Genomic DNA, 27,555 nt, shown 5'->3' with positions numbered 1-27,555 from the left:
TTGCGGCCGTGCGCCCGGCGGGCATGAATTAGCTGTGCAGCGTGGCTGCCGACGGGATGCCTCGCCTCGACTGAAAACCACCTGAAGATAGAAGCTGCTCACCCAGGGGCAACGTGAAGAAAACGTGAAATTCTGTTGCTTGTTGCAACTGACAGCACGGCTCTGAGGAGGTGGGCAGAGGCCTTGTGCAGGGCACCTCGCCAGCTGGGATGTCAGAGCTGGCCAGAAGGAGCAGTGCCCGTGGAGGGCTGCCAGTGCCCAGAGAGCCTTCCGAGGTGTCATATTGGGCAATGAAATTCAGAGTCGGGCAGAGGAGGTCCTGGAGTCACACGGGGATCTCCTCCTGGCTATGGGTTGGTGAGGTCCAGTGTCCGGGGATAAAGGATAGAGGCCCCATGGTGAGGGCTCCGGAGCTGGCCCTGGGCTAGCGGAAACGCAGGTAACGGAGGAGGCTGTGCTGGTGGGACTTGTGCCTGTTCCAGAGGGAGGTGTTGGGAGTGATGTTTAGGCCAAGAGGATTCAGGATGGAAGACATGGCTTGGTTTGTAGTTGGGAGCCGGCCAAGGACTGGTGTTGAGAAAGTGCGGTGTCAGGCAGACCCAGGACCGTGGCGGCGAGGAGGTGCAGTGTCAGGCAGACCCGGGACCATGGCAGTGAGGAGGTGCAGTGTCAGGCAGACCCAGGACTGTGATGATGAGGAAATGCAGTGTCAGGCAGACCCGGGACCGTGGTGGTGAGGAAATGCAGTGTCAGGCAGACCTGGGACTATGGTGAGGAAATGCAGTGTCAGGCAGACCCGGGACTGTGGTGAGGAGGTGCAGTGTCAGGCAGACCCGGGACCGTGGCGGCAAAGAGGTGCTGTGTCAGGCAGACCTGGGACTGTGGTGGTGAGGAGGAAATGCAGTGTCAGGCAGACCCGGGACTGTGGTGGTGATGAGGAAATGCAGTGTCAGGCAGACCCGGGACTGTGGTGATGAGGTGCAGTGTCAGGCAGACCCTGGACCGTGGTGGCGAGGAGGTGCTTGTCAGGCCGACCTGGGACCATGGTGGCGAGGATGTGCAGTGTCAGGCAGACCCGGGACCGTGGCGGCAAGGAGGTGCAGTGTCAGGCAGACCTGGGACTGTGGTGGTGATGAGGAAATGCAGTGTCAGGCAGACCCGGGACCGTGGCAGCAAGGAGGTGCAGTGTCAGGCAGACCTGGGACTGTGGTGGTGATGAGGAAATGCAGTGTCAGGCAGACCCGGGACTGTGGTGAGGAGGTGCAGTGTCAGGCAGACCCAGGACTGTGGTGGTGAGGAGGTACAGTGTCAGGCAGACCCGGGACCGTGGTGATGAGGAAATGCAGTGTCAGGCAGACTCAGGACTGTGGTGATGAGGAGGTGCAGTGTCAGGCAGACCCAGGACCATGGTGATGAGGAAATGCAGTGTCAGGCAGACCCGGGACCGTGGTGGCGAGGAGGTGCAGTGTCAGGCAGACCCGGGACCGTGGTGGTGAGGAACTGCAGTGTCAGGCAGACCCGGGACCGTGGTGGTGAGGAACTGCAGTGTCAGGCAGACCCGGGACCGTGGTGGTGAGGAACTGCAGTGTCAGGCAGACCCGGGACCGTGGTGGTGAGGAACTGCAGTGTCAGGCAGACCCGGGACCGTGGTGGTGAGGAAATGCAGTGTCAGGCAGACCCGGGACCGTGGTGGTGAGGAAATGCAGTGTCAGGCAGACCCGGGACCGTGGCGGCAAGGAGGTGCAGTGTCAGGCAGACCTGGGACTGTGGTGGTGATGAGGAAATGCAGTGTCAGGCAGACCCGGGACCGTGGCGGCAAGGAGGTGCAGTGTCAGGCAGACCTGGGACTGTGGTGGTGATGAGGAAATGCAGTGTCAGGCAGACCCGGGACTGTGGTGGTGAGGAACTGCAGTGTCAGGCAGACCCGGGACTGTGGTGGTGAGGAACTGCAGTGTCAGGCAGACCCGGGACCGTGGTGGTGAGGAAATGCAGTGTCAGGCAGACCCGGGACCGTGGTGGTGAGGAAATGCAGTGTCAGGCAGACCCGGGACCGTGGCGGCAAGGAGGTGCAGTGTCAGGCAGACCTGGGACTGTGGTGGTGATGAGGAAATGCAGTGTCAGGCAGACCCGGGACCGTGGCAGCAAGGAGGTGCAGTGTCAGGCAGACCTGGGACTGTGGTGGTGATGAGGAAATGCAGTGTCAGGCAGACCCGGGACTGTGGTGAGGAGGTGCAGTGTCAGGCAGACCCAGGACTGTGGTGGTGAGGAGGTACAGTGTCAGGCAGACCCGGGACCGTGGTGATGAGGAAATGCAGTGTCAGGCAGACTCAGGACTGTGGTGATGAGGAGGTGCAGTGTCAGGCAGACCCGGGACCATGGTGATGAGGAAATGCAGTGTCAGGCAGACCCGGGACCGTGGTGGCGAGGAGGTGCAGTGTCAGGCAGACCCGGGACCGTGGTGGTGAGGAACTGCAGTGTCAGGCAGACCCGGGACCGTGGTGGTGAGGAACTGCAGTGTCAGGCAGACCCGGGACCGTGGTGGTGAGGAACTGCAGTGTCAGGCAGACCCGGGACCGTGGTGGTGAGGAAATGCAGTGTCAGGCAGACCCGGGACCGTGGTGGTGAGGAAATGCAGTGTCAGGCAGACCCGGGACCGTGGCGGCAAGGAGGTGCAGTGTCAGGCAGACCTGGGACTGTGGTGGTGATGAGGAAATGCAGTGTCAGGCAGACCCGGGACCGTGGCAGCAAGGAGGTGCAGTGTCAGGCAGACCTGGGACTGTGGTGGTGATGAGGAAATGCAGTGTCAGGCAGACCCGGGACCGTGGTGGTGAGGAACTGCAGTGTCAGGCAGACCCGGGACCGTGGTGGTGAGGAACTGCAGTGTCAGGCAGACCCGGGACCGTGGTGGTGAGGAAATGCAGTGTCAGGCAGACCCAGGACCGTGGTGGTGAGGAAATGCAGTGTCAGGCAGACCCGGGACCGTGGCGGCAAGGAGGTGCAGTGTCAGGCAGACCTGGGACTGTGGTGGTGATGAGGAAATGCAGTGTCAGGCAGACCCGGGACTGTGGCAGCAAGGAGGTGCAGTGTCAGGCAGACCTGGGACTGTGGTGGTGATGAGGAAATGCAGTGTCAGGCAGACCCGGGACTGTGGTGAGGAGGTGCAGTGTCAGGCAGACCCAGGACTGTGGTGGTGAGGAGGTACAGTGTCAGGCAGACCCGGGACCGTGGTGATGAGGAAATGCAGTGTCAGGCAGACTCAGGACTGTGGTGATGAGGAGGTGCAGTGTCAGGCAGACCCGGGACCATGGTGATGAGGAAATGCAGTGTCAGGCAGACCCGGGACCGTGGTGGCGAGGAGGTGCAGTGTCAGGCAGACCCGGGACCGTGGCGGTGAGGAACTGCAGTGTCAGGCAGACCCGGGACCGTGGTGGTGAGGAACTGCAGTGTCAGGCAGACCCGGGACCGTGGTGGTGAGGAACTGCAGTGTCAGGCAGACCCGGGACCGTGGTGGTGAGGAAATGCAGTGTCAGGCAGACCCGGGACCGTGGTGGTGAGGAAATGCAGTGTCAGGCAGACCCGGGACCGTGGTGGTGAGGAAATGCAGTGACAGGCAGACCCGGGACCGTGGTGGTGAGGAAATGCAGTGTCAGGCAGACCCAGGACTTGGAGCACCTAGTTCCACTTGTGGGCTGGCCTTCTATTTTTTGTCATCGTGTTGGGACCTTAGGAAAGTGACTTAACCTCTCTGTGCTTCAGTTTCTCCGTTGGTAGAAAGGGGGTGATTATACTCCCCACTTCATGGGGTTTGGAGGAAGGCCGTGTGGGTGGTGCTGAGCAGCGCGATGGCGCAGGCCGTCTCGGTCAGTACCGAGGGAGCGAGTCTTCCTTTGGCGGTTGTAATCAGAAGTAGCTTCCAAGGCTGGGTGCTGCCAGGAGGAGCTGGGGGGGTGAAAGGGCAATGGGGAGCACGGCTCACATGGCTGGCGGGTGACCTGGGGAGGACGGAGGGGGGTGTGCTGGGCACTCCAGGCGTGTGGCTCCCTTTCCTGTGGGGCAAAGGCCAGCAGGGGGGCAGGGCCTGGCTGTGTCAGAATCACTCAGACTCTTATGACACATCCAGAGTCCCCGGCCCCACCCCAACCCACCTAGTCCACGAGAAGAAATGGGGTGGGCAGGTGGGGGCCAAATCTGCGAGTTCCCAAGGGAGGGCTGTGTGCGGCAGGTTGTGGGGGGCGGCGCTAGCACGGCGGGAAACATCTCGAGGTTTGAAGCCAGAGCCTCAGGTGAGACTCGAGGGTCCCTGGGACTCCCTCCTGGGTGTCTGACCGTTTATCTTTCATGGAGTTACAGGCGAAGACATTTCTGTGATGTCTTGAATTCTGCTTTTTCCTGATTTTGAGCAAATGAAAGCCAGCCGGGTGTAGGGAGTCAGGTGCCTTCCCCAAGGAAGGGGCTGAGAGGGTGGTCACGCCGGGACCCCAAGGGATGGGGAGCAGTGTTCTCAGGGGCACACAGGTGGCCTCTTAGAGGTGGGGATGTGTGTGGAGGTGGGGGTCCCCGCACTGCCGTGTGCCTTCAAGGCGGCACTATTTACGTGGCCCCTGAGCTGCAGGGTGACCGCTGGCCCTGGGCTCTCTGTGTCCTGGCTCCTCCGCCCCTCCTGAAGTGACCCCCATGAGACAGGGCAGGTATATCCCGCGAGCAGCCCTCTGCCGCCCATCGTGGCCGGGACTCGGTGGGACCACGGCGGCTACGATGCTGCTCTCTGCAGCTCAAAGTCACTCTCATCTCCAACAGTCGAGTGCAGAGCCTGGGCCTCCCGGCCTCCCCACCCGCTCCACACAGCCCCAGGACCAAGGCAGCAGCTGGCTTCGGTTTCTGCCATGTTTTTCCAATTATGTGGAATGAGCTAAAAACAGCAAGAGTGAGGCCTTATTTGGGTGTTGCCACCGCCGTCCTTGGAAGCTGCTGTCCCTCACTGCCACCCCTCCAGCCCCATCCTCTGTGGAACGTGCCCCTGTTCCTTTGACTTTTGTCGCCTGCACATCCCTCCTGCTTGGGGGCCTTTGGGCAGTGGGCTTAGCGGTGTGCGCCATGCCACTCGGGCCACATGTGCCCGGGCTGTGTCCAGAGGGTGGCCAGGCAGTGCTCCCGGCAGCGCCCAGATGAGGCTGGGGTGCGGCTTGGGGATTTGTGGGCCGCCGGCCACAGCTCACCCAGACAGAGTTTTAACAGATGTTCGTCTGTCAGGGACAGGAAACAAAAAGAAGTCGGGGATGGAGTGGGGACGGCGGGAGGAACAGAGGGGGTCACTGTCGAGTCTGACAGGCAGACTGACAGCTGGAGCCGACGGCAAAGCCCCTCACGTCCATCCGTCTGTCCGGGCGGATTAGCCCAGGGAGCAGGGCCTGCTCAGCTCAGGGCCGAATAACGGGCGTTTGTTCCCAGAGTCTGGCTGTCTTGTCACTTATCAGGGAAGTAGGTCAAAGGGAAAAAAGAAAGGAGGTCCTGTGGGGCCGAGTCTGCCACGGCTGGGCGGTGATTGGCGTTGACTTTGCAAACAGAAGGCAGCTGCTGTTCTCAGCCATGGACCGTGAATTTTTAATAGCAAGAAAATCAGCTCGCACAGTTCAGGAAGTTGTGGAAGAAGCCTGAGTGCTAACTTTATTTTTTTAATTGAGGTATAACTTGCAGGCAATAAAACGCACACATTTTAACGTGTACATTTGGATTAACTTTGACAGCTGCGTATGTCTGCATAACTACCACCCGGTCCAGACAGAGAACATTTCCACCCCTGGGAAAGTTCCTGGTGCCCCTTTGCCGTCCTCAACCCCCGCCCCCTCCACCACTCTCCTGACTTCTATCACCGTGGATTAGCGTTGCCTGTTCCAGAACTACATGGAAATGGAACCATGCAGCTGCGCTCTTCTGCTTTTTGGCCTGAATACTCACTGTCAGGGCTGATGCAAGAGGAGAGGGGCGCATCATATTCCTGGAGAACGCTGTCACCGTGGAGCGGGGGCACAGGCGGAATGGCACCTCTGGGGTGGGTGAACACTGTGGGCACCCTTTTCACAGGCTCAGAGTTAGACTGTGGTCACTCTGGCCACTGGTTTTGCCCCCTGCAGCCTCTTCCGTGTCCCCCTTGTAACTGCAGCATAAGCCCAGCTCTATGCTGACCCCAGACCAGCTCCACAGCTCCGACAGCTTCTCTTTATCTTCAGAGGCGAGTTTTGTGCTTACAGGGTGCAGGGCCTGGTGGGACCCCCACGTTGCCCAGACAGAGCCCCTGTGTGGCTGCGGGCACTCTTTGCCCTTTCTGCATTTGGTGGTGACTCCTTGTTTGGTTTCACTGACCGTGCCCTGTGCCTCTGTTCTCCCAGTTCTGTGTGCCCTGGGGCCCCTGGGCCCCAAGTGTGCTGAGCTGACATCTCGGGCTGCCGCTCACCTGCAGAGACACTAGAAGGCTCCGACTCCCTTCCTGGCCCCCACCCTGTCTTTCTACCTTTTACCGCCTATTCCAATGGAAATGCACGATTCGTTTCTCCCTGCGCACATCTGAGTGTGGACCTCCCTGTCCCTGCTCGTGCCGTGCCCACCACCTGGAGCACCCTTCCCCTGCCCCCGCCCCCTGCCACAGCGCCCCTCCATCCAGACCCCGCTCCTGCACACGGCTCCTCCGCCCGCGCTCAGCCCTCTGAGAGTGTGGCAGGTGTGCCAGGCTCTGCTCCCTAGAGCAAAGCTGGCTTCTTCCTCTTCCTGTGTCCCACGGGACCAACATCAAGACCCAGGAAACAGGCTGGGAGAGTTCGGTAACACCTTCAAGAGTGTTTGAGAGCTGAGGTTCTTTGGTCTTCAGTGGAGCTGGCAGTGACTTTCTCGACTTTGTCAAGAGAAGCTCCCCGTCTCCGTGCCACCTCTAGGGACGTGATTGAACGGAAATCAGAACATCTGAGTTCCAGCCTCAGCCCTCTGCTGTGTGGCTGTGAAATGCAGGCCTTGTGTGCCTTGCTGACCTGGGAGGGTCGAAAGGACGGTGTCTGGGAAAGGATTTGTAAGTTGTGGAGTGCCCTGCACTTGTGTTAGGTGGGGCTGCGTGAACTGCTGATAGCCATCTTCCGTCACTCGGGGCAGTGGCATTGTCACATGGTTCCATTCTAATCTGTTATTTTGGCCACTGTCACTGAGGCGGGGTGGGTGACGGAAATCACGTTTCTTGGGGGCCACTGCAGCGGTCACGGTTCTGAGTCCTATACCCAGGCACGCATCCTGGGAGCTGTGTGAGGGGTCGTCCGTGGCTGGCCCTGCTTCTTCTTCTTCTTTTTTTTTTTAATTGAGACAGAGTCGCTCTCTGTCACCTAGGCTGGAGTGCAATGGCGCGATCTCCGCTCACTGCAACCTCTGCCTGCTGAGCTCAAGCGATTATCCTGCCTCAGCCTCCTGAGTAGCGATTCTCCTGCCTCAGCCTCCCGAGTAGCTGGGACTACAGGCGCCCGCCACCACACCCGGCTAATTTTTTGTATTTTTAGTAGAGACGGGGTTTCACCGTGTTAGCCAGGATTGTCTCGATCTCCTCACCATCTCGTGATCCACCCACCTCGGCCTCCCAAAGTGCTGGGATTACAGGCATGAGCCACCACGCCTGGCCGGCCCTACTTCTTAAATGGGCCTGAGGCATGCGGTGCTGAGAGCTCGCTGAGGTCTATGGAGGAAGGGCGCAGATGGGATCTGGGCCTGGGCGTCCTGGCTGGCCCCCAAGGCCGCCTCCACAGAGTTTCCATGTACAGTGGGTTGGCCTTGCGGAGGGGCGCAGCCGTGCGTCAGGCCAGAGCCAGCTGCAGGGGCCACAGACAGGGTGTCATCAGCAGTACAAGTAACCCCTGCTGTCCATTGAACACCTACTGTGTGCCTGGGTTCAGAAAGGCACCCTGTGCTGGCTTTTAAAGAATTGAGCCGCCTGCCTAAAGAGGGGAATGTGGCCTTCTTTTTCATTTAAGTCACCAACTGTTTTATACATCCACGCCCCTAAATTCTTCAGTTTTAGGCAAAGAAGAGAGGGCTGCCCAGGCTTCATTTGCCCAACAAAACCACACTTCACTTGTGAGGCTGCGTTCCCTCACCAGGGTCCCCAGCAAGGGGGTGTGAGTGTTTAGTACCACAGGGAGGGCTGGCGCGGTGGCTCACACCTGTAATCCCAGCACTTTGGGAGGCTGAGGTAGGTTGATCACCTAAGGTCAGGAGTTCGAGACCAGCCTGGCCAACATGGTGAAATCCTGTCCCTACTAAAAATACAAAAATTAGCCGGGTGTGGTAGCAGGTGCCTGTAGTCCCAACTACTCGGGAGGCTGAGGCAAGAGAATCCCTTGAATCTGAGAGGCAGAGGTTGCAGTGAGCCAAGATCATGCCACTGTACTCTAGCTTGGGCAACAGAGCAAGACTCTCTCTTAAAAACAACAATAACGGCCGGGCGCGGTGGCTCACGCCTGTAATCCCAGCACTTTGGGAGGCCTAGGCAGGTGGATCACGAGGTCAGGAGATCGAGACCATCCTGGCTAACATGGTGAAACCCCATCTCTACTAAAAATACAAAAAATTAGCTGGGCGAGGTGGCGGGCGCCTGTAGTCCCAGCTACTTGGGAGGCTGAGGCAGGAGAATGGCGTGAACCCTGGGGGGCGGAGCCCGCAGTGAGCCGAGATCGCGCCACTGCACTCCAGCCTGGGTGGCAGCGAGACTCCGTCTCAAAAAAAAAAAAAAAAAAATTGGTGTGGTGGCGGGCACCTGTAGTCCCAGCTACTTGGGAGGCTGAGGAAGGAGAATGGCGTGAACCTGGGAGGCGGAGCTTGCAGTGAGCCGAGATGGCGCCACTGCACTCCAGCCGGGGTGACAGAGCGAGACTCCGTCTCGAAAACAAAAACAAAACAAAACACAATAACAACAACAGCAGCAAAACCCACAAGGAGGGTCTTTGTCTTGTGGCCTGGTCACAGGCATCTCACCTTGCTGGGGGGCCATTTCCCCTTGAGTCTGACATGTGGGGAGCAGGTCAAGTTGCTCACTCAAGGTCATTCAGTGACAAGATGGGGCTGGGGGCTGGGAGCTGGAGTCAGGTCTGTCTGCCGAGGGAGCGGGGTGCACAGCCCGTCGCATGGCACTGCCTGCCTGGGGAGTGGCCATACAGCCATGGGCCTGAGGTTGTGGTGGGGCATGGGGGCAGAGGCAGGCAGTGGGGGGCCACAGGAGGGGCTGGCTGGCACCGGAGGATGGGAGAGGAAGGGACCCCCCTGCAGGTCCTTTCCTGAGGCCAGCACTGACTTGGTCACTCTCTGGCTGCCCTGACCCCAGGCAGAGCAGCGACTTCCCTGTTTTAGAGCTGAGCAGACGGAGCCCCTGACCGCAGGCCAAGGTGCCTGCTGGCTGCTCCTGGAGGGCCACAGCCTCTCTACGCTTGCTGGAAGGTCCCAGGCACCGTGCAGGTGACAGCAGCCGGCCTCAGGTTCCAGCAGAGCCAGCATCAGGCCCAGCCACTTCCCTTGTGCTTTGTGACCTTATGGTCACTTGGTGCAGGATCCCGGGTCAAGGTGCTGGGCTGCAGTGGCAGCATTTGCCCCACCACTTACCCCTGGGGGCATCGGAGAAACTTAATCAGTTGCTAAACAACAAGAAAAATCTGGCCACCTGCCAGCTGGGAAGCCACTGCGGCCAGGCTGTTTATGGCCTTGGGATCTGCACAGTGGACAGCGGCCTGCACTGTGACCCCGTTCACCCTGCGCGCCCCAGGCCTGGGAGGTGGCCAAAGCCCTCTGCCTCCTGTAAGGGCACCTGAGAAGGAGGCCCTGGAGCTGGGAGCAGAGCTGGGGGTGGGCGTCTGGGCAGCAGAGGCCAATTCTCAGCTTTCCCCGGATCTCAGCTTTCCCTGGATCTCAGCTTTCGCCGGATCTCAGCTTTCTGCTACCTGTGTGAAAAGAAGCCAGGAAAACACAGCCGTCCTGGGTTGGTGCCGGCTGTGGTGGGAGGCCTGCGGTGGGAGCCTCCGGGGGGCACTGGACCTTTCCTGGGTGGCCTGTGGCCTGGGAGCTGCACTTGGTTCGGTGCAGGAAGGTTGTGACATCCACTCTGTCTGCAGGGATGGCTGGGGCCCTGCGGCTGGGTGATGAGGTGGAATGGAGGTGTCCGCGGCTGCCCTGCCTCCTTTTGCCAAAATAACAAAAATTATCTTGTTTGTTGTGAAAAAACCTGTTTTCCCACATTGGGGTGTGGAGGGTATTAACTGTGATGAACTTCTGAGTTCCTGAACACTGGTGACCTGTTGGCAGGGTCTCCTCATGGCTCTGGCAGGGGTGGCTCAGGCCTCTGGGCGACCGTGTGCTGGCCAGATAGTTCCTGGGGCTGCAGGTGGCTTCTTTCACCCATCCCTCCCATCCCCTCTCATTCTTCCTGTCAACACATCTCAGACCCTGGACACCGAATGAGCCGTTGGTACCCACACCCCAGGGCAATTCAGTGGAGGGGTAGGTGGCTCGTTCCCCCATGTTGCCCCAGGAAGAGGACCCTGTCCCCAGCATCCTGACCCACCTCCGTTAGAGACTGGGAGCCTCTAAGGATAAACCCATTCACCCGTGTTTCAGAGGCTTTTTTCTTTCCTCTTATAAGATAACATTTATACGTTCCCTGTAGCAAGGAAAACACTATAAAAAATAGTGAAGAAAATAGAAATTAGCCATAATTTTGCCACCTAGAGTTAGTTGTGTCTATGTATCTTGTGCACCTTTTTTCTGTTTATGTATCAAAATCGACTTTTAGGGTCAGGCGTGGTGGCTAACGCCTGTAATCCCAACACTTCGGGAGGCTGGAGTTGGGGGGATGGGGTGGATCACTCAAGGTCAGGAGTTCGAGACCAGCCTGGCCAACATGGTGAAACTCCATCTCTACTAAAAATAAAAGATTAGCCAGGCGTGGTGGTAGGTGCCTGTAATCCCAGCTACTCAGGAGGCTGAGGCAGGAGAATCGCTTGAACCCAGGAGGCGGAGGTTGCAGTGAGCCAAGATCACGCCACTGCACTCCAGCCTGGCAACAGAACGAGACTCTGTCTCAAAAAATAAATAAATAAATAAATAAATAAATTGACTTTTAGGAGATTGGTTCAAACAATGTGTGTAATGTTGTGTCTGAGTTTTTTTCATTTATCGTTCGTGCAAATTCCGACATCATTAACTCTTCTCCAGAGCGTGCTGTTTTCCTGCCTGTGTCATCACCCGTCACCTTGAATGCCCTTGAAGGTAAAATAAGTACATTTTATTCAGAAATATCTGAGGACATTTGGGTTGTCTCCAGGTTCTTGGTCTTGAGTTTTGCTGTTCTCATGGAGCCATGGTGGTGTCTGGTTGCAGGAACCTCCGTGCGTTCCAGCTGCTGCTTCTGCCTGTGTTCTTAAAGAGGAAATGCTGGGGTCCGCGGTGCCCGGGCTGCTGACCAGGAAGCCTGCGATGCTTTACAGCCTCTCCGGAAGTGGGAGATGCCCCCACTTAAGTGTCAGACAGGCCTTTCCACCTCACTGGCAGCTCCAGGCGGCTCCCTTCTGTTTGCAAATGACTGAGAAGTTACCCATTTTCCACGTTTACTGACTGCTCTTTCTCCTGTTAATTTGTATTTATAGTCTTTGCTCATTGATTGCTAGGGTTTTGGTGTTGTCCCTATTGACTTGTATGCCTTTTAATTTTTTAAACAACATTAATAGACTGCATTTTTTTAGAACAGTTTTAAGTTTACAGAAAAATCAAGGGACAAGTACAGAGAGTTCCTTCCACCTGCTCCCCTCCTCTCCTACTCCCGCCTCCCCACCTTCCTCCATTGTAGTTTTCTTTCTGATATTATAAAAGTCACGCGTGGCTGGGCACGGTGGCTCACGCCTGTAATCCCAGCATGTTGGGAGGCAGAGGCAGGCAGATCACCTGACGTCAGGAGTTCGAGACCAGCCTGGCCAACATGGTGAAACCCCGTCTCTACTAAAAACACAAAAAATTAGCCAGGCGTGGTGGCGGGCACCTATAATCCCAGCTACTTGGGAGGCTGAGGCAGGAGAATGGCATGAACCCGGGAGGCAGAGGTTACAGTGAGTCAAGATCGCGCCACTGCACTCCAGCCTGGGCAATAAGAGTGAAACTCCATCTCAGAAACAAAGTCACACATGCTTCTTTTACGAGGGTCATTTGGCTGAGGGGCCAGATGGCTCACCATCTAGTTGGGACAGGCCATGAGCTTGGAATGCTTTTTACATATTTACATGGTTGAGAAGAAAATCGGGAGAATAATGTTTTGGGACATGGGAAAATGACACGGAATTCGCATTTTAGTGTCCATAAATGAAGTTTTGTTTGCTCCCAGCTGTGTTGACTGAGGCAGGCTGCCTTCCCACAGCTGCGGCAGAGCTGAGGAGGCGGGAAGGAGACCGTGCAGGCCGCAGCACCGAAAATATTTGCTCTCTGGCCCTTCCCAGAGTGCTTGCCGACCTCTGTCCGACAGCTAGAAGGAAGGATAGGACCCGTCCGACGATAGGCACTGTTGACATTTGAGCGCATTTCCTTCCCGGCTTTTGTGTGAGAGTGGCAGTCTGTTTGCTTTTGTGGTTGGGATCTGCTGCACGCACGGTGGGCTGTTTGCATGAGGCTTCCTGGAGGACAGGGCTGGGCTTGGAGCTGCACGCAGTGGGGCCTCAGAAGAGAGCTGTGGTGGGCGGGGCAATGCCAATGCTGGTGGGTGCCAGGACTCCATGCTCAGATCAGCCCCGTGACAGGTGTGGGCCACCCTCTCTCCGGCCTCCGTGCAGTGGCCCAGGCCGTCCCCTCTGCCTGGCACGCTTGCCTCTGTCCTTCCACTGAAGCGCTCCCCTTACCCTCTGTTCCCGGCTGGGTACGTTGAATTGTGTCCCTCAAGGAGATATGCTGAAAGTCTAACCCCAGGAACCTGTGTATGTGATCTCATTTGGAAACAGGGTCTTGGCAGATGTAATCAAGCGAGGACGAGGTCACCCTGGAGTAGGGGGCCTGTATCCACGGTGCTAGTGTCCTCATGAGAGCAGGAGAGCAGACACTGACGCTCAGGGGTGAAGGCTGCATGGAGTCAGAGCAGGGCTTGGTGTGATGGCGGCCACAAGCCAAGGAACTCCAAGTATTTCCTGCAACACCAGAAGCTGGAAGAGGCCAGGAAGGATCCTCCCCTGGAGCCCTCGGAGGGAGTCTGTCCCCGCAGACGTCTTGACGTTTGACTGCAGGGATGCACGTCTTGGGGTGTGGGGGGGTGCATTTCCAATGTTAGAAGCCACCTGGTTGGTGGCGATGTGTCACGGGAGCCCTCCGCAGGTTCTGCGTGTCCATGTGTCCGGGGACAGAGGTGGGCAGGGACGGACGGTGTCGAGCGGGACGTGTCCATGACATCGGCTGTCCCTTGGGACTGCTTTTTTGTTTTGAGGATAAGGCTGCCTGCCAGGAAGCTGTGCCCTGCCTGGCCCCTGCCCCAAGCCCCTGCCCTGTGCTTGGCCTCGCGGAAGGGATGTCGCCCTTCTCTCCTGCGTGCATGCAGGGAGGAAGGGGAAAGGTCAGCAGCCTGCCTGGAGGAGGCTCGGGCGAGGGGAAGGTTTCACTTTCAGGCAACGTTGTGGGGCTGGCTATTGGTTTATACAACCCCAAAGAAAACCATTTGGCCAAACTGTTAGTTTCCAAACAATTTACTTCCTTGGTGTTTAAATAAACTCCTACCAAGGCTCTGTAGCTGGTCCCAGGGAAGGAGTTGGCCTCTCTTCTTTATAGCCTGGCACAGTGAGTCCCCTGCACCTGCCCCTCCCAACCCCAGGCCTGCTTCCCCGTGGCCATGGCTGTGCCGCCCGGACCACTCTACACACAGAACCTCCTGGAGGCCAGCTGTGGGCACCAGCCTCGGCAGGCCTCTGGCGGAGCCCAGGCTGCTGGCACTCTCTCTGCGGCTGCTCCCTGCCGGCCTGGCTGGACAGAGTCCCCGTCACCACTGGGGTCACCTCTGTGCTGGTCACAGCTCACTCAGACCTTCAGGCAAATGGGTTGGGTCCTGCCTCTCTCCCAGGTGTCTCAGTCTCTGCAAAACTCAAAAACCTCAGAGGCCTTGCTGCCTGAGGGGTGTCAGAGACTCCTACAGATTGACCCCAGCAGTGAAAGGACTGCTTCGCCACAGAAGTTTGATTTATTCCTAAGTAATTGGAAGGGATGCCGAGAATGGGTTCCTGGTGGTGAGTCTGGGGGCCCTCTGCTGACCTGGTTAACAGAGGGCTAGGGCTGGGTGTGCTCAGCCCCTCAAGGTTCTATGCCCATTTGGGACACCCCGCCAGAACCTGCCACAACCTGCCACAACCTGCCACGTGGTGACAGCTACCTAAACCGCAGAGGCTCTTGAGCTGGAGAGCAGACCTCTCAATCCCAGCAGGTCCCCCGCACAGACCCCATAACCTTAGCCTGCCTTCACAGTACAGTTCGTGGCTGTGTGTTCACGGATGGTGTCGTTCACCTAAGGTCTCTGCCCTGTGACCCCAAGGGAGTCCTGAGGGCAGATCCCAAGTCTGTTTCGTCCACCCCTCCTTCCCTAGCAGCGGGTCCAGGGCCTGGCCTGAACTAGCTTCCCACAGAGATACTGGTGGGATGATGAAGGCAGCCAGGCGGCAAGTGAAAAACGCACTTCCTGCTTGTGCTGGCTCCTGGGATTGAAGTGTTTGAGGAAGCGAAGCGAAGTGAGCTTTCCTCTTGTGGCTGTGTGTCCTTGGGCCGGGAGCCTACCCTCTCTGAGCGTCGGGGTCCTTGTCGTAGGATGGGGCATCCTCATAGCTCGAGGAGTGGTGTGTGAAAATTGCGCTATTGTGTTACTTTAAAGATTTTTTTTTTTTGAGACGAAGTCTCACCCCAACGCGCAGGCTGGAGTACAGTGGCGCGATCTCAGCTCATTGCAACCCCTGCCTTCTGGGTTCAAGTGATTCTCCTGCCTCAGCCTCCCAAGTAGCTGGGGTTACAGGAGTGCACCACCAGGCCCGGCATATTTTTCTATTTTTAGTAGAGGTGGGATTTTGCCATGTTGGCCAGGCTGGTCTTGAACTCCTGACCTCAGGTGATCCGCCTGCCTCGGCCTCCCAAAGTGCTGGGATTACAAGCATAAGCCACCACGCCCGGCCTACTTCAGTGATTTCTTAGGAGGACAGAGGGAACGGGCTGGCAAGGCAGGCTTGGAATGTGTTTTGGGATCAAGTGCCGGTTTCTGTCTGGCACTGGTGTTCTCTGTGGGGCCACGATGGACACACTGCTGAGGTCAAGCGTGATTTGTCTTGCACTGTGCCTGGCAGTCTCATTGGAAAGTTCTGTAGACACCATGTGGACGGGGCTCTTCCCGGCCAAGCCCTTGGGGACTTCCAGGACTGTGATCTCCCCACCATGGCTGATTAAGCAGGGACCCTTCGTGAAGTGGAGTCTCTGGTCCCCTCCAAGTCATAGCTAGACAGGGACTCAGGCACTGCCAGGCCTGGCTGATTATTCACTGGATGAGGAGACAGGCCCAGAGAGGGGCAGGAACCTGCCTGAGGTCACCCAGCAGGCCCCAGAGGTTTCGGTCTTGGATTCTCCCTGCTCATCCCTGGATGTAGTGCTGCTGCGGGCGTGGGGCTGTGCTGGGGGCTGTGGAGAGCAGGGGGCTTGTACCAGGACCCCAGTGAGCCAGTGAGGGTGGCGCGCTCGCTGTGGGGCAGACTGTTGGTACGGGGTGGCCATCCACTGGGGTGCGGGGAGGAACAGCTTCCCTGAGGAGGAGGTGGCGGGAGGAACAGCTTCCCTGAGGAAGAGGTGGCGGTGCTGTGTGACCTGGGCCTTGAAGGACAGGTCCATTGTCAACAGAACATTTTGGGAGTGGAGCCTAGAGGGAGAAAATTTGTTGAAATTCAGAGATTCCCCTCCCCCTACAAATACACACCAAATCAGACGCCTTTGACCAGATCTGAATTTGGCTGTCAGAGATTTCCATTGTAGCCGAGCACTTGGGGAACCTTCCAAGTGCTGCCTCTGCTCTCCCCAGCCTGCCTGCCTCAGTTTCCCCAGCCCTGGGCCCGTGTCGCTGTCGCCATCACCTGGGCGCCCTCTAGTGGAGGAATCAGATTATGCACCCCGGGGCTTGGAGCAGGAGTCAGGAGGGGCTCCTGTCCTTCATTGAAACGTTGGATGCCGGGATCCTGGAACAGTCTCTGCATTCCTCCTGGCAAGAGCCAGAGCCTGGGCACAGGGGACTGTCTGTTGTTTGAAGGCTGCAGCCTTGCAGGGCACTCAGGAGACCTGGCAGTTGGCTGCAGGGCCAGGTCTAGGGGCCAGGGTATCAGGGATGCTCTGGGCTGGTTCAGCCCCGGGCCCCTTTGCAGATTGTGACCTGGGCCCTGTGCAGGGGCATGGCCACAGGACGCTGGGAGGGATCTCTGACTCTGACCTTCTTGGCTCTGTACATCCTTGAGACCAGAAAGGTCTGGAACAAATGAGTAGACGATGCCCTAACCTGGGGAGGGAGCCACATCCTGACCCCAGCAACCTCGGGAAGGATCTGTCAGGATTATGGGGCACCCTGGGGGCCCCAAGTCTGCGTGGGTTTCCACTTGCAATTTCTGCAGGAAGCTCTGATGAATCCCAACTGGGGGTCCTAGGACACAGTCAGAAATGCTGATGCCGCTGTGTGTGGAGCCTCGGGCCCTGGGGTCAGGAGCATGTGGAGGGTGGGCCACGGGGGTTCAGAAGAGAATCCTGTAATCCCCCACCCCCTAAACTGAGAAGCCCACTGGAGGGCCATGGCTGAAAGGTCGGGGGGTCTCCGTGCGTCCTGTGGCGTGGGTGGTGAGGAGTCCTTGGGTTTGCACGCCGCTGGGCCTGAGCGGCAGGACCCTGTCCACAGCTGATCCCTGGGCCCTGCTGCTCAGATGCTCTCAGAGTGTTGCTGTGGCCACCGAGGGAGCCTGAGTTGAGCTTCTCTTGTGCCGGTTGTACGCCGTCAGGTCACGGTGGTGAGTTAGGCAGGGCACAGATGCCTGGAGCAGAGAGAACTCTCCTTGGGGATTTAACACATGCAAGTCTTGAGGGCTGGCAAATCCTGCCCTCAGCTAGAGAGGGGGCTTTTATTTGAGACCAGAATCACCTGAGCATCCACCTGTCCCCAGCTGTGTCCAGCCTGTCTGCAAGGACATCCTGAGAGGACCAGGCTTTCCCCTCATCCACCTGCCTAAGTGCCGCTCTGAACCCTGTCCACCCATGCCGTGGGGGGGTGTGGCCTCAAGCTGCTCAGCCAGCAGCAGGCTTGGCCCTGGGGTGCAGCAGAGACCCAGGTGGCTGTGGGGTGGGTGCTTCGTGGCGTGGTTCTGAAACTTAGTTGGAAGTGTGTGGACAGTGCGTTGCCTGTTCTCTGTGGGACCCTATTTAGAAACGAGGTCTGAGTTACTGGGGGTCATCGCTATGTTCTGATGGCCCAGCTGTGTGGAGGCCGCGGTGGAGCCCCATCCAAGGAGCCGGGGCCCTGGGTCTAGCCGTGACCAGAACGCATGCCCCGGAGGTGTTTCTGGTCTCGCACCTGTGTTGCCTGGTGTATCACGTGGTCATGAAACTCTGTGTTAGCTCTTGGTGTTCCTGAAAGTGCCCCCGGGTCTTAGGCCTCAGAACCAGGGTTTCCCTTCATCTCGGTGGCCCGGGAGCATCTGGGCAGTTGAGCAAAGAGGGCGATTCACTTGACGGGTGCGTCTGGCCCTGCCTAGGAGCCCCCCGGGCACGGTGCTGGGGCCTGAAGCTGCCCTCGGTGGTGGAGGGGAGGGACAGATGAAGTGGTGTCGACCTGGGCAGGAAGGATGAGCCCCTGCAAGGTGGGCGTGCTGGGGACGCTCAGCAGCATGGCCAGCAGCTGGGTCTGCAGCCTGGTACCCGGAGGGACTTGTGGTTGGGGCTGGTTTGTGGCCAGGAGAGGGGCTGGCAGGAAACCAGGGGGACTGTGAGGCAGCTGCCACCCAGCAGTTGAAGCCCGATGGCCTGGCTGTGTGGCTCTCAGCTGCATGCATAACCTCTCTGTGCCTCAGTTCTCTCACCTGTAAAATGAGGAAACAAACAGTGCCAGCCTCCCAGAGGTGTCATGAGGATGAACGAGTGACCATGTAGCATGGGCTGATTGTGTGTCACCTTAACATCACCAGCCTTTGCAAGGAGAGCCCTGGGGGCCTGGCTGAGTCTTTCCCTCGCCCGGCCCACCCCAGGCCTAGTCTTGTGCCTGCTGCAGGCCCTTGACCCCTGATCCCACTGCACCTGTCTCCACAGGAGCCGAGGAGGTGCTGCTGCTGGCCCGGCGGACGGACCTACGGAGGATCTCGCTGGACACGCCGGACTTCACCGACATCGTGCTGCAGGTGGACGACATCCGGCACGCCATTGCCATCGACTACGACCCACTAGAGGGCTACGTCTACTGGACGGATGATGAGGTGCGGGCCATCCGCAGGGCGTACCTGGATGGGTCTGGGGCGCAGACGCTGGTCAACACCGAGATCAACGACCCTGATGGCATCGCAGTCGACTGGGTGGCCCGAAACCTCTACTGGACCGACACGGGCACGGACCGCATCGAGGTGACGCGCCTCAATGGCACCTCCCGCAAGATCCTGGTGTCGGAGGACCTGGATGAGCCCCGAGCCATCGCACTGCACCCCGTGATGGGGTAAGACGGGCGGGGGCCGGGGCCTGGAGCCAGGGCCAGGCCAAGCACAGGCGAGAGGGAGATTGACCTGGACTTGTCATTCTGGAACACTGTCTTGCATCAGAACCCGGAGGAGGGCTTGTTAAAACACCGGCAGCTCGGCCCCACCCCCAGAGCGGTGATTCAGGAGCTCCAGGGCGGGGCTGAAGACTTGGGTTTCTAACAAGCACCCTGGTGGTCTGGTGCTGCTGCTGGGTCCATGCATAGAAAGCCCTGGAGACCTGGAGTGAGCCCTTTGTTCCCCTGGCTTCAGTTTCCTCATCTGTGGAATGGAACGGTCCACCGGGTTGATTTCCAGGATGACGGTACTGACAGTAAGGGCAGCCTCTGTGACACTGACCACAGTACAGCAGTACAGGCCAGGCCTCTTTTTTTTTTTTTTTTTTTTTGAGATGGAGTCTCACTGTGTCGCCCAGGCTGGAGTGCAGTGGTGCGATCTCAGCTCACTACAACCTCTGCCTCCTGGGCTCAAGTGATTCTTCTGCCTCAGCCTCCCGAGTAGCTGGGATTACAGGCACCTGCCACCGTGCTCGGCTAATGTTTGTATTTTTGGTAGAGATGGGGTTTCACCATCTTGGCCAGGCTGGTCTCAAACTCCTGACCTCAGGTGATCCACCTGCCTCAGCCTCCCAAAGTGCTGGGATTACAAGCATGACCCACCACGCCCGGTCAGGCCAGGCCTCTTTTAACACTTTGCACACCATGGGTCTTTTCATCCAGGGGGATAGGTACAGTTGTACAGTTGAGGACACTGAAGCCCAGAGAGGCTCAGGGACTTGCCCAGGGTCACACAGCAGGATGTGGCAAGTGTGGGGCTGGGCCTGGCAGTGTGGCTCCAGCTTTCTAGCATAGAAGTCTGTGAAAGCAGAGAGTCTGTTGGTCAGTAGGGGAGCCTTTCTGAGACCCGCCCCAGTGGCTCAGAGGGTAGTAGCCAGGGGCCTTCTTGGGGGCTCATAACCCAGAACCCTGAATGGGAAAACCCTGATGGAGGAGGCGCAGTGGAGCTGTGGGTGCCGATGGGAAATCCCAGAGGAGCTGGGAGGTCAGTAGCGGTTCTGCCCTCTGTGGAGCACTTATTGGGCACCAGGTGTGTTTCCAGGTTCATGGCCCTGGGACCTGAAGCTCAGAAGGTGAAGTAACTTGCCCAGGGCGCCCGTCGGGCAGCGGCGGGCAGAGGATTTGCGGGCTGTGGAGCCTGTGCTCGTGGCCCGGCCCTGGGGGTTGTGAGTGTGCTGGCTGGGGAGCTTTTCCTGCAAGTGGACTGGTGTCTAGGAGCCAGCATGTCAGGCAGCAGGCAGCGGGAGCACAGCAGGCAGAGGGCAGGGCTCGAGCAGCCCTCCGTGGACCCTGGGGCACGGAGGCATGTGGGAAAGGGCTGCTCCATGGCAGTGGCTGAAGGGCTGGGTTGTGCCCCGAGAAGGGCGGATGAGGGTGAGAAGTGGGGTCCCCAGGGGCTTTAGCAAGAGGCACAGGAACTGGTTGCCAGCTACAGTGAAGGGAACATGGCCCTGAGGTCAGGAGCTTGGTTAAGTCACTGTCTACGTGGGCCTCGGTGTCCTCCTCTGTGAAAGAGGAAGGGATGGGGAAGCTGACTCCAAGGTCCCTCCTAGCCCTGGTTTCATGAGTCTGAGGATCCCAGGGAAATGGGCTTGGCAGTCTGACCTGTGAGGTCGTGGGGTCCAGGGAGGGGCACCGAGCTGGAAGCGGGAGGCAAGAGGGGCTGGCTGGCTGGGTCAGACACAGCTAAAGCAGAGGCTGTGACCTGGGGCCTCAGAACCTCCACCCCTGAGCTGCCACCCCAGGATCTGGGTTCCCTCCTTGAGGGGCCCCAGGGAACAAGTCACCTGTCCTTTGCATAGGGGAGCCCTTCAGCTATGTGCAGAAGGTTCTGCTCTGCCTCTTCCTCTAGGTGCTCAGCTCCTCCAGCCCGCCAGTCAGACGTGAGGCTGCCCCAGACCTGGGCAGGGTCATTTCTGTCCACTGACCTTTGGGATGGGAGATGAGCTCCTGACCCCTGAGAGTCCAAGGGCTGGTGCGGTAAGGCCTGCACAGGGTGGAAGCCCAGGGACTCTGGTCACTGGGCTTGCCGCTGGCATGCTCAGTCCTCCAGCACTTACTGACACCAACATTGACCGACACTGACATTTACCGACACCGACATTTACCGACACTGACACTGACATTTACCAACACTGACATCTACTGACATGGCATCTACCAACACCGACATTTACCAATGCCAGCATCTACTGACACCAACATTTACCAACACTGAAATTTACTGACACCGACATTTACCAACACTGACATCTACTTACACTGGCATCTACCAACACTGACATTTACCAACACCAACATTTACCAGCACTGATATTTACCAACACTGACATCTACTGACACTGGCATCTACCACTGACACCGACGCCAGCATCTACCAACACCGACATTGACCAACACTGACATTTACTGACACTGATATCTACTGACACTGATATCTACTGACACTGGCATCTACTGACACTGACATTTACCAACACCAGCATCTACCAACACCAACATTTACCAACACTGACATTTACCAACACCGGCATTTACCAACACCGATGTTTACCAACGCCAACGTTTACCAACGCCAGCATCTACCGACACCGACTTTTACCGACACCGACATTTACCGACACTGACATTCACTGACACTGACATCTACCGATACTGGCATCTACCGACACTGACATTTACCAACGCCAGCATCTACCGACACCGACGTTTACTAACACTGACATTTACCAGCACTGACATTTACCGACACCAATATTTACTGACATCAATATTTACCCATGTGATGGGGGCCGGCTTGGGGGCAGGCCTTGTTCTTGGCACTGGGGACCAGTGCAGAGACCAGACAGACTCATGGGGTCTTGGACTTCTGCTTCTTCTCCAGCCTCATGTACTGGACAGACTGGGGAGAGAACCCTAAAATCGAGTGTGCCAACCTGGATGGGCAGGAGCGGCGTGTACTGGTCAATGCCTCCCTTGGGTGGCCCAACGGCCTGGCCCTGGACCTGCAGGAAGGGAAGCTCTACTGGGGAGACGCCAAGACAGACAAGATTGAGGTGAGGCTCCCATGGACGTGTTTGATCCAGGAGGCCTGGCCCTGCCCGGCTGTCCCTGGGCTCCCGAGAGGCCAGGCCCGGCCACCCCCTGCAGCCAGACATACATATCGGCGAGGCACCGATGGGTGCCTGTGCTCTGCTATTTGGCCACATGGAATGCTTGAGAAAATAGTTACAATACTTTCTGACAAAAATGCCTTGAGAGGGTAGCGCTACACAACGTCCTGTGGTTGTGTAAGATGTTACCATTCGGCCGGGCGCCTGTAGTCACAGCTACTTGGAGACTGAAGTGGGAGGATTGCTGGAGTCCAAGAGTTTGAGGCCAGCCCGGGCAAAGGGGACACAGGTTTTGCACTGCTTTTGCCACTTACCGTGAGACTTAAATTATTTCACAATACAAAATTAAGACAAAAAATTAATCACATATCCACTGCCCTGCTTAAGACAGAAAACATGGGTGTTGTTGAAGCCAGAGGCAGCTGCTGGCCTGAGTTTGGTGATTGGTTCCCAAGCAGTTGAAGGCAGTTTTGTTTTTCCATAGATGTCTGTTCTCCCTATGCTGGGTGCAGCCTCGCCCTGCCGCTGTCGTTGGGTTTCAGTAGCGTCGTCCCGTGGACGCAGCCTCGCCCTGCCGCTGTGGTCGGGTTTCAGTGGCGTCGTCCCGTGGGCGTGCTTTGGCAGCTTGCTTTTTGCTCACCTGTGGAGCCTCTCTTGAGCTTTTTTGTTTGTCTTTTGTTTGTTTTTGTTTGATTTTGTTTGATTGATTGTTTGTTTTTGTTGTCGTTGTTGTTGCCCAGGCTGGAGTGCAGTGGCGCGATATCAGCTCACTGCAACCTCCGCCTCCCGGGTTCATGCCATTCTCCTGCCTCAGCCTCCGCATAGCTGGGATTACAGGCGCCCGCCACTACGCCCGGCTATTTTTGTATTTTTAGTAGAGACAGGGTTTCACCATGTTGGCCAGGCTGGTCTGGAACTCCTGGTCTCACATGATCCACCTGCCTCGGCCTCCCAAAGTGTTGGGATTACAGGCATGAGCCACTGCGCCAGCCTCTATTGAGCATATTTTGAGGTGCTCTTGGTGCCAGTGATATGTTACATGTGTCCCCATCGCACCATCGTCACCCATTGAGGTGACATTGGTGCCTCTCCTCGGGGTGCCTCTCCTCGGTGTCTCTTCTCAGGGTGGACACCTCCCTCTCTTTCCAGCAGCTTCTGAAGGATTTTCCTGAGCCGCATCAGTCCTTGTTGACATCACCATCGGGGTCACCTTTGCTCTCCTCAGGCTCCCAGGGGAGGCCCGAATCAGGCAGCTTGCAGGGCAGGGCAGGATGGAGAACACGAGTGTGTGTCTGTGTTGCAGGATTTCAGACCCTGCTTCTGAGCGGGAGGAGTCTCAGCACCTTCAGGGTGGGGAACCCAGGGATAGGGGAAGCTGAGTGGATGTCTTTCCCACGAAAACCCTAGAAGCTGCAGGTGTGGCCATTTCCTGCTGGAGCTCCTTGTAAATGTTTTGTTTTTGGCAAGGCCCATGTTTGCGGGCCGCTGAGGATGATTTGCCTTCACGCATCCCCGCTACCCGTGGGAGCAGGTCAGGGACTCACGGGTCTGTGGCACACCAGGCCTGTGACAGGCGTTGTTCCGTGTACTGTCTGTGGCACACCAGGCCTGTGACAGGCGTTGTTCTGTGTACTGTCTCAGCAGTGGTTTTCTTGAGACATGGTCTTGCTCGCTCACCCAGGCTGGAGTGCAGTGGCGCAATCACGGCTCACTGTAGCCTCAATCTCCCTGGGCTCAGGTGATCTTGACGCCTCAGCCTCTGAGTAGCTGGGACTACAGACACATACCACCACACCCAGCTAGTTTTTGTGTATTTTTTTTTTTTGTAGAGATGGGGTTTCACCGTGGTGCCCAAGCTGAAACTCCTGAGGCACAAGCGATCCACCTGCCTCGGCCTCCCAAAGTGCCGGGATGACAGGCATGAGCCGCCACACCCAGCTCAATGATTTTCTTTATTGTGGTAAAATAAACATAGCACAAAATTGACGATTTTAACCATTTTGAAGTGAACAGTTCAGGCTGGGCATGGTGGCTCACACTTGTAATCCCAGTACTTTGGGAGGCTGAAGTGGGCGGATCACCTGAGGTCAGGAGTTCGAGACCAGCCTGGCCAACATGATGAAACTCAGTCTCTACTAAAAATCCAAAAATTAGCTGGGCATGGTGGCAGGTGCCTGTAGTCCCAGCTACTCGGGAGGCTGAGGCAGGAGAATCGCTTGAGCCCGGGAGGTGGAGGTTGCAGTGATCTGAGATCACGCCACTGCACTCCAGCCTGGGCGACAGAGCAAGACTCTGTCTTGAAAAATAAATAAATAAAAAATTGTTAAAAAGTGAACAATTCAGGGCATTTAGTATGAGGACAATGTAGTGCAGGTATCTCTGCTACTATCTACTTGTAGAACACTTTCTTCTGCCCTGAAGGAAACCCCATGCCCGCCGGCACTCACGCCCATTCTCGCTTCTTTCCCAGCCTCTGTCAACCACTAAACTACTTTCTGTCTCTGGGGGTTCACTTTTTCTGGACGTTTTGTGTGACTAGAATCCTGCAATATGTGGCCCCTGCATGTTGCTTCTTTCCATAGCGTTGTGTTTTCCAGATTCATCCCCACATTGTCACACGTTATCAGAACCTCATTCCTGACTGGGTGCAGTGGGTTAGGCCTGTAATCCTAACACTCTGGGAGGCCAAGGCGGGACGATCACTTGAGGCAGGAGTTTGAGACCAGCCTGGCCAGCCTAGCAAGACCCCAGCTACCAAAGATTTTAAAAGTTAACCAAACATGGTGGTGTGTACTTGTGGTTCCAGCTACCTGGGAGGCTGAGGTGGGAGGATCGCTTAAGCCCAGGAGGTCAAGGCTGCAATGAGCTATGATCGCACCACTGCACTCCAGCCTGGGCAACAGAGGAAGACCCTGTCTAAAGAAAAAACAGCAAATAAAGTTCCTTCCTTTTTGTGGCTGGATGACATCCCATTGTATGGCCAGAGCACATTTTGTTTGTCTCTGGTGGGCAGTGGTTTCCACCTTTTGTCTCCTATGAATAATGCTGCTGTGAACATTTGAATTCAAGTTTTTGTTTGAACACCTGTGTGAATTATTTGGATATATGGGTAGAGGTAGGATTGCTGAGTCCTATGGTAATGTTAGGTTTGACTTACTGAGGAGCCATTAAACTGTTTTCAACAGTGGCTGCGCCGTTCTGCATCCCCACCGGCAGTGTGTGAGGGTTCTGACTTTACCTCCTCACAAACGCTTCTTTTCCATTAAAAAGAATATTCAGCCGGGTGCGCTGGCTCATGCCTGTAATCCCAGCACTTTGGGAGGCTGAGGCGGGCAGATCACCTGAGGTCAGGAGTTTGAGACGAGCCTGGCCAACATGGTGTAACCCCATCTCTACCAAAAATATAAAAATTAGCCGGGCGTGGCGGCAGGTGCCTGTAATCCCAGCTGCTTGGGAGGCTGAGGCAGGAGAATCACTTGAACCCGGGAGGCGGAGGTTGCAGTGAGCCAAGATCGCGCCACTACACTCCGGCCTGGGCAACAAGAGTGAAACTCCATCTAAAATAAAACAAAAATAAAAATAAATAAAAATGTATAAAAACATTCATCACAGCCAGCCTAGTGGGTGTCCCATGTGGCTTTGCCTTGCATTTCCCTGATAACTAGGATGCTGAGCGTCTTGTCCCAGGCTTGCCACACCTCAGCACTTTGAGATACGTCTCACAGTCCCCATTTGCGAACGAGAAATGAGGTTTAGGGAACAGCAGCTTTTGTCATGTCACACAGCGAGCAGGGGGTCTCTGGGCCGTCTGACCCCACAGCCGACCAAGCTCCAATCCTTACCACTTCCTAGTGTTGTGGATGTAGCCCAGGGTGCTCCCACATTTTTCAGATGAGAACACCAAAGCTCAAAACAGGAGCGTTTTGTCCACATTGGATACACGATGTCTGTGGTTTGATCCTGAAGTCACTTTATTATCTCAGTGGTCCAGACTGGAGTAGGATGGGGGGGGTTCTGGGGAATGGGGAAGGCATCTCAGGTGAAAGGAAGGAATTCCACATTCTCCATACTGTCCTTGGGAAGTTAGAAGACTTAGAGGGTCTGGCAAAGTCAGACAAAGCAAGAAGAGAAATGAAGTCAGGAGGAAGCGGAGCTGTCCAGGAACAGGGGGGTCGCAGGAGCTCACCCCCAGGAACTGCGCTTGCTGGGGCCTTCGTGTCACAACGACGTGAGCACTGCGTGTTGATTACCCACTTTTTTTTTTTTTTTTTTTTTTGAGGCGGAATCTCTCTCTGTCGCCCAGGCTAGAGTGCAGTGGCGTGATCTCGGCTCACTGGCCAAGCTCCACCTCCCGGGTTCACGCCATTCTCCTGCCTCAGCCTCCCACATCGCTGGGACTACAGGCGCCCGCCATCACGCCTGGCTATTTTTTTGTGTTTTTAGTAGAGACAGGATTTCACTATGTTAGCCAGGATGGTCTCGATCTCCTGATCTCATGATCCACCCGTCTCGGCCTCCCAAAGTGCTGGGATTACAGGTGTGAGCCACCGTGCCCGGCCCGATTTCCCACTTTAAGAATCTGTCTATACATCCTCAAAGCCCTATACGCAGTGCTGGGTTGCTATAGGGAATATGAGGCTTACAGGCCGTGGTGCTGGACACACAGAAGGGATGGAGGTCAGGAGGTAGAAGGGCAGAGAGAGGGAACAGGCGGGGGTCACGTCCTTGGCTTTCAAAATAGGCCAGGGAAAGACACCCTGTGAGCATGGCAGGACAGGAAAGCAAGATTGGAACACATTGAGAGCAACCGAGGTGGCTGGGTGTGGTGGCTCACTCCTGTAATCCCAACACTTTGGAAAGCTGAGGTGGGTGGATTGCTTGAGGCCAGGAGTTCAAGACCAGCCTGGCCAACATGGTGAAACCCCGTCTCTACTAAAAATACAAAAATTAGCCAGGCATGATGGTGCACACCTGTAATCCCAGCTGCTTGGGAGGCTGAGGCAGGAGAATCGCTTGAACCTGGGAGGCGGAGGTTGCAGTGAGCCGAGATCCCGCTACTGCACTCCAGCCTGGGCGACAGAGTGAGACTCCATCTCAAAAAAAAAAAAAAAAAAAAAAGGACCAACCGAGGAATTGAAGTGGGGGTGTCACAGTAGCAGAAGGGGGGTCATGGAGCAGGCCACCCTGCGGTCACGCACTGGAAGCTCATTACCTGACGATTTGGAGCTCATCGCTGGAGGCCTAAGGAGAGATACTGAAGGATGAAGAGTGATGGCACGAGGCACGGGTGTCTTTGGTGGCTGGAACTTGGGCACTGCTGGGGTGCCTCACTGCAGGCCTTCTCAGGGCCCTTCATATGCTTACACAAGCTGTTTCTAAGAGAGGGATACATCGCATAGGCGTTTTCAGACTACCTCATCAAGGGTCCCTTTCCCCGCTGTGGCCCTGGTGGCACACTCTCTGGGAATGTGCAAGTGGATGCCGAGACCCGCCCTGCCATCCACCTGCACGTCCAGAGCTGACTTAGCCTCGAGATTCCTGCCGGCACCTCCTGCCCCGGGACACCTCGGATGTGCCCATGGAGGTGCTGGCTCTGTGTTTTCTGCTGGAGTT

General features: G+C 56.9%; 1 protein-coding gene across 3 annotated transcripts in view; it reads left to right on the top strand.

Annotated features, from left to right (window-relative positions):
* The window catches only part of LRP5 (LDL receptor related protein 5), a 142,954-nt gene that overhangs the window by 59,045 nt on the left and 56,354 nt on the right, over window positions 1–27,555 (top strand). For all 3 annotated transcript variants that reach the window (XM_024255552.3, XM_063728052.1, XM_063728053.1), the window contains exons 6-7: window positions 18,337–18,733; window positions 21,714–21,885. In XM_024255552.3, coding sequence (XP_024111320.1) covers window positions 18,337–18,733; window positions 21,714–21,885 — 569 coding nt within the window. The remainder of the gene's footprint in view (window positions 1–18,336; window positions 18,734–21,713; window positions 21,886–27,555) is intronic.

This window comes from Pongo abelii, chromosome 9 (genome assembly GCF_028885655.2).
Source record: "Pongo abelii isolate AG06213 chromosome 9, NHGRI_mPonAbe1-v2.0_pri, whole genome shotgun sequence".
NCBI classification, from domain to species: domain Eukaryota; kingdom Metazoa; phylum Chordata; class Mammalia; order Primates; family Hominidae; genus Pongo; species Pongo abelii.
Note: the sequence above shows the minus strand (reverse complement) of the source record. Positions and strands in the feature narration are given on the sequence as shown.